Genomic DNA, 16,488 nt, shown 5'->3' on the forward strand with positions numbered 1-16,488 from the left:
CTTCCCCTCCCCATTTACAAACACTTTATTTCCATTTTTTCAATTTCTCATATTTTTTCCTTTCCCTTATTACCTTTCCCCCACCCTTCCCACTTTCCCTACACCTTTAGCCCTTTACTTCCTGTTTCACATTATTAATTATCGGATTAGGATCCTGTGTACCATTATAGTTTTTCACACCAGAGAAACTATTCAGTATTTCAGTTAAACAAATCTCTGTATGAACATTAAAAATAGGGAATCCTAAAATAAAACTAAAAAGGAAAGTAAAAGAGAAAAGGCAATGATGTAAGATTAAAATAATCCTTAATTCTGAAGATGAAAATGGTCGCTTAACATATTTAAATTGCTCCTTGCTCTTGTACTCTTATTGTTTTGTTTTTATTATTTAGAGAATACTTTATTAGTTTCTGTAGTCAAACCTACATAGATATGATCTTACATATTTAATACAGTGCATTACCCCTGTGCAAATGGAAAAAAATAAAAAAAAAATTAACATTTTTAGACCAATATGGCTGTCCCTTTCTGTACAATGCCAACTGAGCACAGTAAATTGGGATAACTTTTTCCAAAGTTGACAGCACCATTAAAGTTTCAAAAAATTCAAATTATGTCAAACCTACATAGATATGATCTTACATATTTAATACAGTGCATTACCCCTGTGCAAATGGAAAAAAATAAAAAAAAAATTAACATTTTTAGACCAATATGGCTGTCCCTTTCTGTACAATGCCAACTGAGCACAGTAAATTGGGATAACTTTTTCCAAAGTTGACAGCACCATTAAAGTTTCAAAAAATTCAAATTATATAAGCATTAAAAAAAAAAATGAAGAAAAGAATAATATCCAGAAAACCAAAGTTCTGTTGCTGTTGTGGTACCTGGCACCATTTTTTTTATTAGCATCTTAATCATCATCTGGAAAGAGAACATTCTAGAGTAATATCATTAAATGTAGCTCTAATAAAGCACGGTCCCTACTATGTATCATAAAGCAGGTACAAGATATTTTACGTTCACAGAGGTATGACACAGTACCGTCCTACATCAATAATACTAGAATCAGTTTTGGTTTGAAATTTGCTTTGTCTGCAAATAAGATTGCTACCCTGCTTTTTTCTGGGCTCCTGTCACATGGAGAATTTGTTTTCTATCTTTTCACTTTCAGTCTATGGGCTTGTTTTTGCACTAGGCATGTTTCTTGTATACAACATGTTGTTGGATTTTGCTTCTTATTCCATTTTGCCAGTCTGTTTCTCTTGATTGGTGAGTTGAGGCCATTGACATTGCTGGTTATAACTGATATGTACTGACTTATTATTGACATGTCATTGGCCTTTTGTTGACTCTTTTTACTTTTTCACCTTCTCCTTTTAGTTGCTTGCCTTGCCTAAAAAATAGGACTTTCTTCTGCATGCAGTTTTTAAAGCCAAATGAGATGTCCATTGAGGCAGCTTGGATTCAGAGGACTCTTCCTGAAAACTCTTCTGGCACACCTGCATGTTATGTTCCTCTAGGGTTATCGCAGACTCTTACAAGATACGGGAATTCGAGATCCATGGTTAGTGAAGCTGGAAGCAGCTAACGGAAAACAGAGGACCAGTGCAGCCAGTTTCATTGTTTACCTCATTCCCCCCACCTTTATCTTACTTTCTTTCATTTTGAACACTTTAAAGAAAATCTGTGCTGTGTCGATATGCTGCTGTTTTATTCATTTGACTCTTCTCAGTACAAGACAGTTCTTTGGAGGCGCTTTCTAAATACTCAATACAGAATGACTGCCCATCTCCGGCAGAGGTCATGTATTGAGTGCCTGCTAGCTTTATGGGGAATCATTAAATTCTGCTCCCCGTTTTAATCGAATATTTAAAGTTTGTCTTAAAAGTGTGTTTTTTTCCCTGATGGTGCAGCTTTAAAAGTGACAAAAATAAACAATCTGAAAAGAGATAGTGAGAATTTCAAGAAACCGATTTAACCAACGTGGACGCCCCGAGCGGACGCACATGTGCTAGAGTGGCTGGGTCCCCGAGGAGGCGGACGGCCATCCAGCCTCAAGTGACTGAACCCACGGAACTGAATGTGGGGAAGCGAACTCCCCGTCCTCATTGTACTCTGGGGCTTCTGGGTCCATTTCCTGCTGTTTGTGTTCGTCTCAGGCCCGTTCCTTGCCTTTTGCCCGATTTCTTCAGGAGAAAGGAGGAAACTCGCAGACGCGGCCATCTGCAGATTTATGTAGAACGGTAGGCGCGTTCACCCGGCTCCGCCTGCCTTCCCGGTCCCTTCCCCTTCCTCCCTGCCCGCTAGGGCTCCCTATGAACCTCACACCTCAGCCACACGCAGCTGCTCTGCCCGCCGAAAGGAGAGGACGCTGCAAATAGGAATTTAGGACGGGGCTGCCATTTTGCTGCAGCGACTTTGTCTGCAGAACTGAACAAAATATTTCTCTGGTATTTTGTATTTTTAAAAAATTTAATTTTACGAGGGCCGGGGATTTAGCTCAGTGGTTCCGCCGCTTGCCTTGCAAGTACAAGGACCCAAGTTCGATTCCCCCGTACAAAAACAAAACAAAAGAAGATGAAAATTTAATTTCACGAATATTTGTTATTCTTATGAATTGTTCAAAACGGAGCAGTAGGTCCACCTGGAGAAGTGCTGGTCTGATACACTCTCCAGTTCTCGGCGGAGGGCTCTGGGTTTCCGGTCTTGTGCCTTTGCATGTTTCCCAGCTAACACAACCTGGCTCTTAAAGGCCAATCGGAAGACCCTCTCCTTCCCGAGTCTTTCCCTGAACTCCCCTACAAAGTGCTTTGTATTTCTGCTGGAAACCTTATAATCAATACTGAGTGCAGGGTAAGTGTAGTTGCTTTTATTTCCAGTGTTGCCTGGGAGACACAGCTGAACCACACAGCAAGGATGGATGAGAGCATGGGCCTTAAGTTCGTTAGCATCTGGCACGTGCTGAGAGGAGCTCAGAAGCCTCTTTGTTCCTCAGCTTCCGCAGTGCTCGTGGGACTGTGGTCACACCTATCTCTTACGGCTGCCTGAGAGTAAATGAAATAACCCGTGTGCAGGCCCTGGGGAATGCTGAACACTCAATGTGTGGGGGACTGATGTAGTTACTGTAAATGCTGACAGCATGTTCAGTGCCTGTTCATTGCCTTCGTTGCCAGAATTCGTTATTTAATCTCATTGTTTTGAGGAAAAAGAAAATGCAAAGGAAGGAACCCTGGCACTCAGGAGACAGCGAAGTGGTTGGGCTTCTGCAGATTTCTCATGGTTCTTCAACGGCCGAGTTCACGGGGCTGAGGCGCCCTCCTTCAGACACTGTGAGCGTCAGGAGTCACTTGAGATTTTTTTTTCCGCACGGGCAACACTAGCCCTGCCAGGAAAATGGAATAAAAAAAAAACTTTAAAAGGAAAAATATATGAAAATATCTCACGACCAAAAATAAAACAAGACAAACTAAAAAAAAAAAAACCCCAAAATTTGGCTAGCACACCTGGATTTTCTGCATATAATTTTAGTTAGGTAAACATTGAAAAGATATATTTTCCTAAAAGTGGAAAGTGTGACTTCATGGAAAATAACGTCCTCTTCAGATGCAGAAGAGCAGTTTTGTAAAAGAATGTGTCTTGTTTTAAAGACTGAAAAGTCACAAATTTGAACAGGTAGCAGCAGTGGTGAATAACATTCTCAGTTGTTTAGATGACAGCATTTATCTCCACACAGACTTTGCAGTAGGGTAATTACCCAGGAACACAGACACATAGATGTGGACTACAGTGCTTAATCATGCAATAAGGAAAGAATTTAATGTGTGCACTCAATACATTAAAGTCACATTATGGATTTATAGCTATGAGAATAGACTTTAATAGGCTTTTAAAAAATAGGAAAGCTGTCTTAAATGCAAGCAGAAACATGTTCAATGTGTAATAACTAAATCAGCTGCCAAGCAAGATGTCACTGAATTTAAGGGAGTGGATTATGGTTCTGTAGTCAAATTATTTTTGGTCTATTTAATGAGAATTCAGAAGGAAGATGATAAAATTCTGAAGGAATTAGCATAATCTAAAGGGTACATAAGCTCTTTTTACACAAAGGAAGGATCACAAAGATATGATTTACTGTAGCTGGAGGGTAAAGAAAATAGATTATTGAGGGCGTTACAGTGTGATGCTTCTTCTGTGGGTGTGCACACTTGCACACTTGTGTACACACAAGTGCACACACACACACACACACTGTAGATCTGATGGTAGGCCGAGGACACACATAGATCTGAGTAAAATGAGTGGCAACATTTTCTAGACAAGAAATTAAGCTGAACACAGGTGCCCATTTTCTGTAACAGCATCTGTGAAACTCGAGGGGCATGCCAGTCTGTCAGGGAAACATCAAAATCATCACAGACTGTTGAATGATTCAAAATTAGACCAGACAAAGCACTTCAAAAATACACTGTGGGAAACAGTCTAATGTTGTTAAGGTAGTAAAATGTACATCATTCTTTTCCACTTAAAACTTTTAATGTTTTCATATAGTTCAAAACAGAAAAATATACTATTTATAGAAATACTGAAAGGTCATAAACACTAAAGAGTTTACTGTTTAACAGTGATATATTTAATATTTATAGGTTTTGCTATAGTTTTGGTCTGTAATATTTCCCAGAGGGGTTAACTGCAGTCTGGGGTGATACTGGGAGGTAGTGGAACTGTGAAAAGGTCTGATCTAGTAGGAGGAAGTGATGTCATTGGGGGGCGTGGCCTGAAGAGAATGCTGGGACTCCCACTCCTTCTTTTTCCTCTTTGATACTTCCTGGCCATGAAGATAGTGTGTTGCTCCACCACATACTTCCTCCATGATGAGCCGCCACAGGCCCAAAGCTACAAGTCCATCTAATCATGGACTGAAACCTCTCCAGCTGTGAGCCAAAATAAGCATCTTCTTTTTAAGGTTTTTTTAATCTCAGATACTTGTTTTAGGGACAGAAAGTTGACAAACACAGCTTTGTTGTGGAAATATTACAAATGTAGCTGTGTGTTGGACCTTTCCACACCACTATGGAGGCACAGTGAAGGAGCTTAGGGTCCAGATTTGTCCTTATGAATTAGATTCTAAATACACATGCCAAATATGTGTTGTTGTCATCAAAATTAAAAGGATTTAGTTTTTTTACTTCATATATAGATGTGAATAAATTGAAAATAAACTTATTGTGATGGAAAAGAGTTAGAGATTATTTGAGGATTACTAGCAGATATCTAGAAAAATAGGGGGTATTGGGTAGGAAGCCACTTGTAAGAAAAGTTATTTTTCATTTTCTGTCTGACCTTAAATAATGAGCAACCAGATGCTACCTCTTTTATATCATTAACATACTCTCATATTAAAAGGCCATGAAGTGCTACATAAAATAAAATTGTTTGAAAAGAAAGGACTCAGTAAATTTTTCTAATAGATTTTTTTTTTTTATTGAGTTTATTGGTACATTTAGGGATACAGTACAGTTACATTCATTGTTGGGATCATGTACCTTTACATGGCAAGTCTTGATTCTCATTTTTTCCCCTTACCTCTGCCCTCCCTTCACCCCCTCCTCCCCTCCCCATCTACAAACACTTTATTTTCATCTTTTCATTCTCTCACATTTTTTTCTTTTCCCTTTTTGTTCTTCCCCTACGTATCACACCTTCCCTACACCTTTAGCTCCTTTCCTCCCATTTCTAAATGTCAGTAATCTTATTAGAATCTTATGCATTGTTGCAGAATATTCACACCAGGGAAACTATTTGGTATTTACACATGTGGGACTTATTTATTTCACTTAGGAGTATATCTTCAATATGTATCCATTTTCCTATGAATGAATCTATTCTCTCGCTCTTTATGGCTGAGTAATATTCCATTTTATAGAAAAACCACAACTTCTTTATCCAGTTTCCAACGGATGGGCAAATAGGTTGTTTCCAAGATTTAGCTATTACAAACTGTGCCGCTATAAACATGGGTGCACATACTTCTCTGTGATATGATTCTTTTAGTTCTCTTGGAAAGATACCCAACAGAGGGATGGCTGGGTCAAATGGAACCTCCAGTCCAAGCTCTTTGAGGTATCTCCATATTGATTTCCATAGTGGTTGCACTAGTCTGCACTCCCACCAACAATGGAGGAGGGTTCCTTTCTCCCCACAACCCCGCCAACATTTGTTATTGTGTGATTTCTTGATAGCAGCCATTCTTTGTGGGGTGAGGTGGAATCTCAGTGTTGTTTTCATCTGCATCTCTCGAATGACCAGTGATGTGGAACATTTTTTCATATATTTTCTTGCTGCTTTTACTTCTTTGTATGAGAAATGTCTGTTCATTTCGGATGCCCATTTTTGGATCGGGTCTTTATATTTGGGGGGACTGATTGTTTTGAGTTCTTTATATATCCTTGATAATAGTCCTTTGTCTGAGGTACAGCTGGTAAAAATTTTTTCCCACATTGTAGATTGTCTCTTAGTTCTGCTAATGGTTTCTTTTGAAGTACAGAAGCTTTTTAGTAAGATGAGATCCCAGTTGATTTTAATTCATGCTTTATTCCAGATACCTTTGCAAACTCTATAGAGTTTTGCATGCTACTCTCTTGTTCATCAAGGAAGCGTTCCTCTGCTCATGTCAAACAAACACACTTTAATCAGAAGTGGCAACTTACTGTTCCCTGGGGTGGTTGTTTAATTTTGCTTTGCTACCTCAGCAAACATAAAGAAGTGGGAAAATGACCATCAGCTCTGTCGTCTGTATGCAAATGAACTTCATATTAATAGCATGCTTTGAGGACAGGGACTGTGACCTTTTGGATAAACTATGGTTAGCCTTAGGGCCACACTAGCTTCATATACCCTTCATAGAAAATTGCCCTCTGCTAACTTCGCTCACAATCTTTCCTCTCAAAGCATGTTATTTGGCAGAAAGTTTATAGAGGCACAGAAAACAAAGAGATTCTTTGCTCCTTTATTTAGGTGTGCTGTGGTAACAAAGCAAAATTGAATGTCAAATTCATTACACTGTGGAAATAGGGACAGTGATTCAGCACTGGCCACAGAGACCGTTTGCTGTGGGGCCAACCCACTGAGAAGTTGTAGGAGATGTCAGTTAAAGTTTGTGGAATGAATGACTGAGTGAATGATCATTTTATTACTGCTTTGCTGCATTTCTTTTTGAGCTACTGGTCTAGAGTAACTAGGGACTGCAAATACACAGGAGTCACTCATGGGAATTGAATGCCAAAAGAATAAAAGTGGTGGTGTTCATCTAGACGTCTGTTGGACTTTAAGCATAAATATGCAGTCTTCATCCAGACTCAGTTATGCAGCATAGTGTACTGGAGTAAACCTATAAAATTTTGGAGAAAACCAGATCTATATCTGTATCCTAACTTTGCTGCCCACCAGTACTCTACCCAGGGTAGTTCACTCACCCATTGTGAGACTCAGGTTTTTTTTTTTTTCCTGCAAAATGGGCACATTTTCCTTTATTTTGGAGGCTTGTTCTGCACTTCCTAAGGTGTGCGTATGCATCTCAGCAATAGCAGTAATGTTGAACTTTGAATACTGTGTGTGATCTTCTCTGTGACGAATACCTGAGACAATCATCTTGATACAGAAAATGATATCAGGAACTCCAAATTTGATATAAAGGGGATGTTATAACTCACAACCTGTTAGATATCTGACATACTGAGTTCATATTCTGTAAAAATCAAAGAATAAGTTCTAGGAACAATGGAGGTTAAGAATAGAAAATATTTGTTGGGGGGCAAATACAGCTCCTGAGAGGCAGGAGAGGGCCATAAAGTGGGTTGCCAAGAACCCCGCTTCTCAGAGTAAGATTTTTAGAGCACAACCACGTGGGTACAATGTAGGTTACAGCTATGATCAACCAGTAAAATTATAAGTATCGTCACTTAGGTAGCATTGATCCAGTGGGGAAGCAGGTCACATACCAAATGCACGTGGAAAGAACAAAAACTTTTCAAGAAGAGTTGAGTCCAAGGGTCTTGGACACCCACTGAGGTAACTAATGTCTGTGCAAACTTCACTAGGCCAGAGGTCACCACTTTTCTTAGGCCTGGTCATTTCATCTTTATCTTGAGGCTGGCCTCCAACAGATGTGCCTCCAGCCACAGTCGCAATGTGTTTTCACCTTTGCCCCGACTCTCTTGAGGGCCTAGCCCTGTCTGACTACTTATGAGGTTCCTACTTAACTCAGCTGTCTATAGTAATCTTATTATGGAAAGGATTTACTTTGGCTCATCATTTTGGAGATTTTAACTCATAATCAGTTGTACTCATTGCTTTGAGCCTGTAGTGAGGCAGCTCCACACGGTGACACTGAGTGGCAGAGGAAGCTGCTCACCTCCCAGAGAGGGGAAGAAAAAGAGAAGGAGGAAGCGACCAGGCTGCAATTTCCCCTTCAGTCTCTGCTTCAGTGACCTACCCTCGTCCCACCAGGCTCCTGAAAGCCCTCCCTACCTAACGTCTTCCCACTGAGCCCCACCTCCTGGCAATTCCATCTCCTCCCAGTGAAACTGTAGATGGGGCACTAAGCCTTTGACACGTGGGCTTTTGGGAGACACTTAATATCCAATCTATGGCAAGGAGAGAAGTAATATTAATCAGGGCAAAATACAGCCTGGCTCAGGAACTAGGTCAATTTGAAATCAAATCTCTGCTCACAAACTAGTCATCTGTAAGCTTGTACAGATTCCCTTATATCGTTCCACTCCACTCAATTCCTGTGCAGTGGGGATGATGTTATTTATACTGAATAGTAGGCATTATTAATTAAGAATATTAATGAAAATGTCCGTGTCCTTCCAGCCCTGACCCAAGCATCCTTTCCCACACTGTGTGAAATTGCACACACTTTTCTAGTTAATGGACTTAACCTCTACTGTGGGGGGGCAGCCCTAGTCCCTGATAATGTTCTCCAAAGTGCTCCAGAGTCTTGCTTCTTATGGCTGACTTGTGCCTAACTATAGCCTCTATGCAGGTCCCTTTTCTAGGTGGCACGATTGGGTCTCACATTTTTGCAATAGATTTCATGCTAGCTGCTGTAATACTGATGTCTAATGCAGTAAACTTTTGTAGCCAAGAGTTTATCAGATTTTGTACAAACCAACTAAAGGTGGAAAAGAAGATAGAGCCTCCTGAGTATGGAAAAGTGTGATAGTATCTTTTCTTTCCTGAATGGAGTCAGGGATTCTGCCGACCATGTGCCTGCGTGTGATGTCAGTGGGAACTTTGAATGTTGAGGGTGGAGATGCTTGGATGGCCTGACTGTGGAGCTGTCAGCAGAAGCTGGAAATGCTTAGAACCTTGGTGAGTCAGAAGGCTGGGAACCTTGGAATCATTCTGACAGTTGCCTTTAATTAAAAGATTTTGGCAAGTCATCCTTTGAGAAAGCATCAACTCTTTGGAAATCTTCTGACTTTCTCAAGTTTTGCTTTCACTCAGCATCTTGGATTTTACTTTTGTTTTCCACGTGCAGATTTATAATCGCCTGGACACGAATTGCTGTGGATTCAGACCTCGAAAGGAAGACGCCTGTGTACGGAATGGACTGAAGCCAAACTGTGATGACCAAAATTCTGCAAGTCTGGCACACATTATCCAGCGGAAGCATGACCCAAGGCATTTGGTTTTTATAGACAATAAGGGTTTTTTTGACAGGAGTGAAGATAACTTAAACTTCAAATTGTTAGAAGGCATCAAAGAGTAAGTTGTATGACATCTTCTGGGATAATGTATGTAAAATAGGTAGTAAGAGTCTGGGAAAACTCACACACTAGCTCTGATTGGTTTCATCCTTGGAAGGAATTCTGAACGTGTGTCTGAGAGTAGAGATCCAATGAAGTGAAATATACTGGAGCATCGAGTGACAGCCTGAGCTGACCACAGAAGCCCACGTGCTCCTTTACATTCATTGTGCTGCTTGGCCCTCTTGGCGGAAAGTCACACAGGTTAGGCTGGAAAAGCACAGGGCCTGGCAGAGCAGGGAGAGGCGAGTGGCAGAGACTCTGTTGCTAGTGCACAGGACAGAGCATGGTGGAGACAGATATGCAGATAGTGACGTGGCGTAATATCTAACTTCCTGTTTAAACTTGAGTGACATTCGTGAAAGTCAAAAAAATGAAAGCAAATCTGTTGAGTAGTCACAGTATCAAGGTTTGCTGTTTAAGTCAAGAAGGATATTGTTTGGGTGCACGGCCACCCTTCCAGTAGATATAGATGAAGTGGGAAAGCATCCGACACCTAGAAAGAAGAGCTGGCGGAGGCTAGGGAGGGAGGAGTTATTGCTGTACATGGGATTGATCAAGAATTCAGGGGAGAACTCAGACATTTTGGTACCTCTGCAATAGAATGAATTCAGAGTACAAAGGAGCTGGGCATGGAGCAAGAGAGGAACTCTGCGCCTCAGAATTTAAAGCACATCATTTGCTCATAGCACAGGTGATCTCACATTTAATTGGTAATACAGGTAGTTGAGACGCTTGGTGGCAGAACCAGCTCTAAAGTCCGAACTGTTTCACGCCAGCGATGGAAATGGTGGCCAACTCTCAAACCTCACTGCAGAATGGGGGGAGCTGCCCTCCACAGGTTTCCTACCTTGCTCAGGAACGAGGGGACTAAGGAACTGGAGCAGCTAGAGACTTGAAATACAGGGCTGCACAGTGAAATACCAAACCATCTCTGAGGAAACCAAGTGACACGAGAAAGTATAACAACAATATTGAGGTTAAACTTGGTCTGGTGGTGTATGCCTGTACTCCCAACTACTCGGGAAGCTGAGGCAAGAGGATCACAGTTTTTAGGTGAGTCTAGCCTCACCTCAAAAACATACAATACAGTGCAGTGCAGCACAGTACACTACAATACAATGCAATAAATACTTTTAGAATCCAGGCCTTCCCAATCCAACACGAGTATTTTCTCTTGTAATAATTTATGAAGGCTTATGCTGAGTTACTGTTACTTAAGTAGGATGGATTTTATGAACTTCAAACATTAGAAGCAATATTATTCCTGTGGGATTGTGAACCCAATTTCACCAGTTTTCTGCCCTGCCCCACCATGCTGACCTGTTCTTCAGGTCTCTTTGCGGACTGAAGGCAGAATGGGTGACAGATTATCTCCTTTGTGTGTCTAAGCTGAGGAAGTTTTGTGTACAGAGAAATTTACATTCCTGAGACTGTGTTGCTGTTATAAGGACCTGAAGTTTCCTGGTAAAAAACATCCATTCATTTCAAACATTCATATAAATACGAATATTCTTATTCATCCTTTCAAAGTACACTTTAAGTACATTATAAGGCATAATAGGTTTAAAATTAAATCTTCTTTGAGTATGTAATTCACATTGAGAAGCAAAAGTGAAGACTTCGCTAATCCCAGATTTATGCTATGAGTATTCCTATTAACCAGTGTAGTGCAGGACCTAGTAATATTTTCATTTTCCTTTGTATGAAAGGATTAACTACTGAAGAGACTAATGGTTTTACCAGTTTCATCTCATACATTCTGCCACAGCTAAATTAGTTGGAGAGCCACAGAATTTAGGAATCATGGGTTATTAATACATTATGGAGCAAAATGCTACACAATACTGGTGGGTGTGAGGGTATGGAGTGTGCATGCTCAGAGAGCTCAAAGCACCTTGTAAGCAGAGTTGCTGCTGTGCTTCTCAGACCCCTCAGGCAGCCCCAGCTCTGTGGCCCTGCATCTCGGGCAGCATCAGAGCTTAGAGTCCCTGAGCCCTCCATCTGCGCTTTCCCCTTGCTGCCCCCACTGTGACGTCAGGACTTGGAAATGAGTGCTGAGAAGGCCTGAAATTGTGGCACACTCTGCAAGCAACAGTGTATTCTTGCTGTGTTTAAAAGGAGTTTGTTTGAAATAACTATGAAGTGCCTGAGTTTTACAGTGCTCTCCTCAGCATTCTAGTGAAAACGGAGAGATCACGTGGGTGGGGGTTTAGCAAAATCTTACTTACAATTCTGAGCCATAAATTCTGCTAAGTTCTTCAGATAATGTGCGCCCTAGGCCACTGGCCTCATGCTTTCAAACTGAAGGGAAGAAAGTACGATGTACTCTTTGAAAGTATTTGGCAGGAGCTTTACTAGAAATGGTGTAGGTTTTCTAGACATCCTTTATGGAGTGCCCTCTCTCTCAAACTTGACTTTTGTGAAATTTATTTGAAAACAATTTGTCTCAGTCAGCTTTCCTTTACTGTAACAAGTTCCTGAGATAATAAACTTAGGAAGAGGAAAGGTTTGTTAGGGCTCTCAGCTTTGGAAGCTTCAGTCTGTATCCAGTTGGATCTATTTCTTTGGGGCTGTAGCCACACAGCACAACGTGGCAGGAGGACAATGAGGAGGAATTAAAAGACTGCAGGGGAAGTGCTTGGGTCTCACTGTTCCCTGAAGAGAACACCCCAGTGGGCACCTTCAATGACCTGAATCCAATAGGCCCCACCTTTAAAGGTTCCACCACTTAGCAAGAGCAGTAGCCTTTAACACATAGAACTTCAGGGAACTCTCCAGACCCAAACTGTGGTTCATGCTAATATTCTTCTTAAATAAAATTCTCCTAAATAATCAGAATTCTAGAACCATAACTGAGTCAAAGGCACTTCTTTCTTTAATTGGGCATTTTTCAGTGATTCCTTTATCATGTTATGAGTTGCATTTGGCATTATGTAGTAATTCAAGTTCGGTTGTGCAACTTCTGTTTGGGGAAAGGACTTCACTGAAACTGTCAGCTTTTTACTCTTAACATTTTCTTGTTTAAAACTCTACCTTGAGGGCCAGGGATTTAGCTAGTGGTTCCACTGCCTGCCTCACAAGAGCAAGGTCCTGAGTTTGATCCCTGATTAAAACAACAACAACAAACACACACACACACACACACACACACACTCACAAAGACTCTACCTTGATACTTATGCAGATACCATTCTAGGCATGGACTAAAGGGTTTCCAGCAGGTGAAAACAGAGCTCAAGGCTGTGGGACTATTCTTGCTGATTTATTAGAATCCTAATTTCCATGCCTTTCTTTGCCTGATTATAATGATTTTAAAGAAAATGTTAGTATGTCAGCTAACTGAGTTAGTTAACTTGAGTGGTTGAAACTTCAGTTTTCTTAAAACACATGCTTCTAGTTTATTATTAAGAGAAGTGTCACCTTGGCAATGACAAGCATGTTTAGGTTCTCAAGGCATCATTTGATGCTGTGATTTATGCCAGATTCATGAAGGTCAGTGTAGTTGAGGAAGGAATGGTATTTCCAGCCAGTTACTAAGATGAAACACCGTGCTGTCTTTTCAGGTTTCCCGAATCTGCAGTTTCCGTTTTGAAGAGCCAGCACTTACGGCAGAAACTCCTCCAGTCTCTGTTCCTTGATAGGGTTTATTGGGAAAGTCAAGGAGGGAGACAAGGAATTGAAAAGCTTATCGATGTAATAGAGCAGAGAGCCAGGATCCTGATCACCTATATCACCGCACATGGGGCCGAAGTGCTACCCATGAACGAGTGATAAAGGCTGGAGGGCGAGGTGCAGTTAGGCATTTTTGTTTTTATTTTAAAACCAAGTACATCAACCTCGCATCCTCTTGTGCATGAGGCAGTGCAGACGATTGCATGAAATAGATGACTTTAACCATGTTGGCGTGATGGACCTGAGTACTGTCTGCAGGTATAGAGGTTTTTAAAAACATGCTGCTCGAAAAATATATTTGTGTCTTTCTCTATATCATGATGCATTTCAGCATTGGAGTGCAGAATAGTTCTAATCACTCATCTGACTTGTAATAGTGTTTGTCATTTAGTAGAGCAGTATCAGCCAGAGGTGCTGACTGCTCAGTAAGCCACATCTTAGACCGTGTGGATTGATCTGGCGACTCTAGTGGGAGTGGCTCATGATGTTCCTCTGTGGCTGATCCTGAAAACACCACCCAGGATGAGTCTGCACTGGGAATTCAGAAACAGTATCTGAAAAACTGCCAGCACCTGCCATACTTTCTAGTAAAAATGGTGGATTAATGACACAATCACCAGTGAAATTTCAGAAGTGTCTGTAAATCATCATCCATCTCTGAGGAGTAAGATCTGTATACCCCACTCCTTTTTAGAAATGTACCTTCTTGTCAGTATAAAAATTTGTGTTTAACAGTTTATATATCTGTTAGCTGTTTTCTCTCTGTTTTGATCCAATTTTTGTCTGGAGATTTAGAAATAAAATAATTCTAAGGTAAGAATTTATCATTTGAAAATGAACATACAAAATGTGTTTTATGGATGCTTTAAAAATTTTATCTTTTACACAAGATATACTATAATTTCTGTATTTTTTATTAATAATAGTGGTTTTGTTTTATGTAATTGTATTGAGTCTGATTTAGCTGATGTTGCCCATATATAAGATATCTACATATTGAGTGTGTTTAAATATATTTTCCAGCGTATTCCCATATGAGATCAAATAAATTAAAATTTAACTGATCAGTTCTTTTCAGCGAGAGTACATGACCAAAACTAAAACAGTGAATTCAGACAATATTAAGGCTCAAATAGTTTGCCCTAAACTGCTTGCACTAACTTGCAAATTTTATTGGAAGGACTTTGATATCTTGTTCTTTGCTGGACCTTTGTATCCCTGGGGGAAAAAATCAAAGATCGTTGTGCTGCTTGGGTTTTCACACAGAGGTTCCAAATTTGAACTAAATCGTCATTTCCGTCTCACCACAGTCCATCCTACCCCTTGTTTAAAAGCTGGCTTTTTCTTCCCTCAGAAGTTTAAGAATATAAATTATGAGTATATCTAACACAGCGTCTCTTTCCTCCATCTGTGTTATTGCCAAAGGGGCCATATTCCGCTCTGCTGTGATCAAGGATGCTGGTGGACCTTGCAGTGCAGGCTGGGGATTGAAAGAACGTTTGTGCAGACACTGATTCGCACCAACGCATAAAGTTAAATTGCTAAGTGGGAGAGAAGGTGGGTGAAGGGGAGAGGTGATGTGGCCACCCAGCTGTGCCTTTTCTAGTCTCGCATTCACCTATTACCTTGAGCACCTATGTTTGCTGCCCGTGGCCACTGGAAGGGATCTTGGGCCGTCCTCTGATACTTCCTTTGTGCCCAAGTGAGTCCGTCTGCTCCCCAAATGCATACTGCTGTTGACTCTCTGGAGCCCCCACTTTTACCTCCCCGTCGGAATATCCTTTTGTCAGTTATCCTCATAAAAATTTACAAAGGCTTGGGCCCAGCTTCAACTTGGAGTGAGCCACTGACTTGCAATAACTTTTTAGCAAGTTGCCTCTATGCCTTCTTTTGCCGAGATGGCGTACTTCCGTTTTGATGTACGTTTTAGAGTTTACTGTCTGAACTCAAATGTATGATGCTGACGAGGGGAAGGCTAAGCCCTTGAAAAGCCAGCTGTAGTGCAGTCTCCAGCTGTACTGCTTCTAGGCAGCCTGGTGCTCCGTCCGTGAGGCTGAGTGTATTCACCTGCAGTTAGGCCTAATCCTGAAGGAAGGGCCCGGGAGCACTGTAGTTGTTACATTTGCCACTGCACGATGTACTCATTCTGCTATCGGTAAATAATTCATGGTGTATTATTTTTGAATACTGGGTAGGCAGAGGCCAAGCTTTTAATTGTAATAGGTAATCCTCTTTTCTAATTGAATCAATAAGAATACTTTATACATTTTCAAATACATTCAGATTTTGCTCTGATTTGGCTCACATAGGCATATTATGTGGTTTATTTATAGCATTATAGCAAATGTAAGATAGAATAATTGATCCTGGTGGACATGCAGAAACTTATTCTTGTGACTTATTTTCTTAAGCTGTTCATAAGAAAATGAAAACATCTTAAAAACCTATAATAAAACGTTAGAAATTAACATGTATGCTGTTTTGTAGATGTATTATTTCTCAAAAGCGTACAATGGTTGTTACTTTATCCATGAGAAAGGAAACCATGGATTAGTCGAGATTGTGTGTGTGTGTGTGTGTGTGTGTGTGTGTGTGTGTGTGTGTGTGTGTGTGTGTGTGTGTGTGTGTGTGTGTGTGTGTGTGTGTGTGTGTGTGTGTGTGTGTGTGCATTTGCTGCCATCATTACAGTTGTTATCCTTTTCCTGGTGTGTGTTCAGCATTGTACTATGAGGATGATGTGTAAATTAGTTAAAGGATACAAACTGTAAAAGAAGATTCACTTTTTGATTCAGTTTCTCTACCTGGTATGAATTTCACCAGTTATGTTTATAAAGTTTTCTTTATAACATTCAAATGTATTATTAGTGACCTAGGGAGATTATTAAAATATAAAATGTATTAGACTTATCCTTAAAATATTTGTAATTTCTGGGCTTGTGCAACAGCTTATTCATTTTATTATATTTTTAAATACATGTTACATTATATTTAGTGAATG

General features: G+C 40.4%; 1 protein-coding gene across 1 annotated transcript in view; it reads left to right on the top strand.

Annotated features, from left to right (window-relative positions):
- Positions 1 to 14,338, top strand: part of Gask1b (golgi associated kinase 1B) — a gene marked incomplete at its 5' end in the record, with an annotated part of 40,508 nt that extends 26,170 nt beyond the window's left edge. Inside the window, 2 exons of the mRNA XM_010628007.3 lie at positions 9,548 to 9,774; positions 13,382 to 14,338. Coding sequence (XP_010626309.1) covers positions 9,548 to 9,774; positions 13,382 to 13,589 — 435 coding nt within the window. The remainder of the gene's footprint in view (positions 1 to 9,547; positions 9,775 to 13,381) is intronic.
- Positions 14,339 to 16,488: the final 2,150 nt, after the last annotated feature.

Source organism: Fukomys damarensis, unplaced genomic scaffold (genome assembly GCF_012274545.1).
Source record: "Fukomys damarensis isolate Sample0158 unplaced genomic scaffold, DMR_v1.0_HiC HiC_scaffold_38, whole genome shotgun sequence".
NCBI lineage: Eukaryota > Metazoa > Chordata > Mammalia > Rodentia > Bathyergidae > Fukomys > Fukomys damarensis.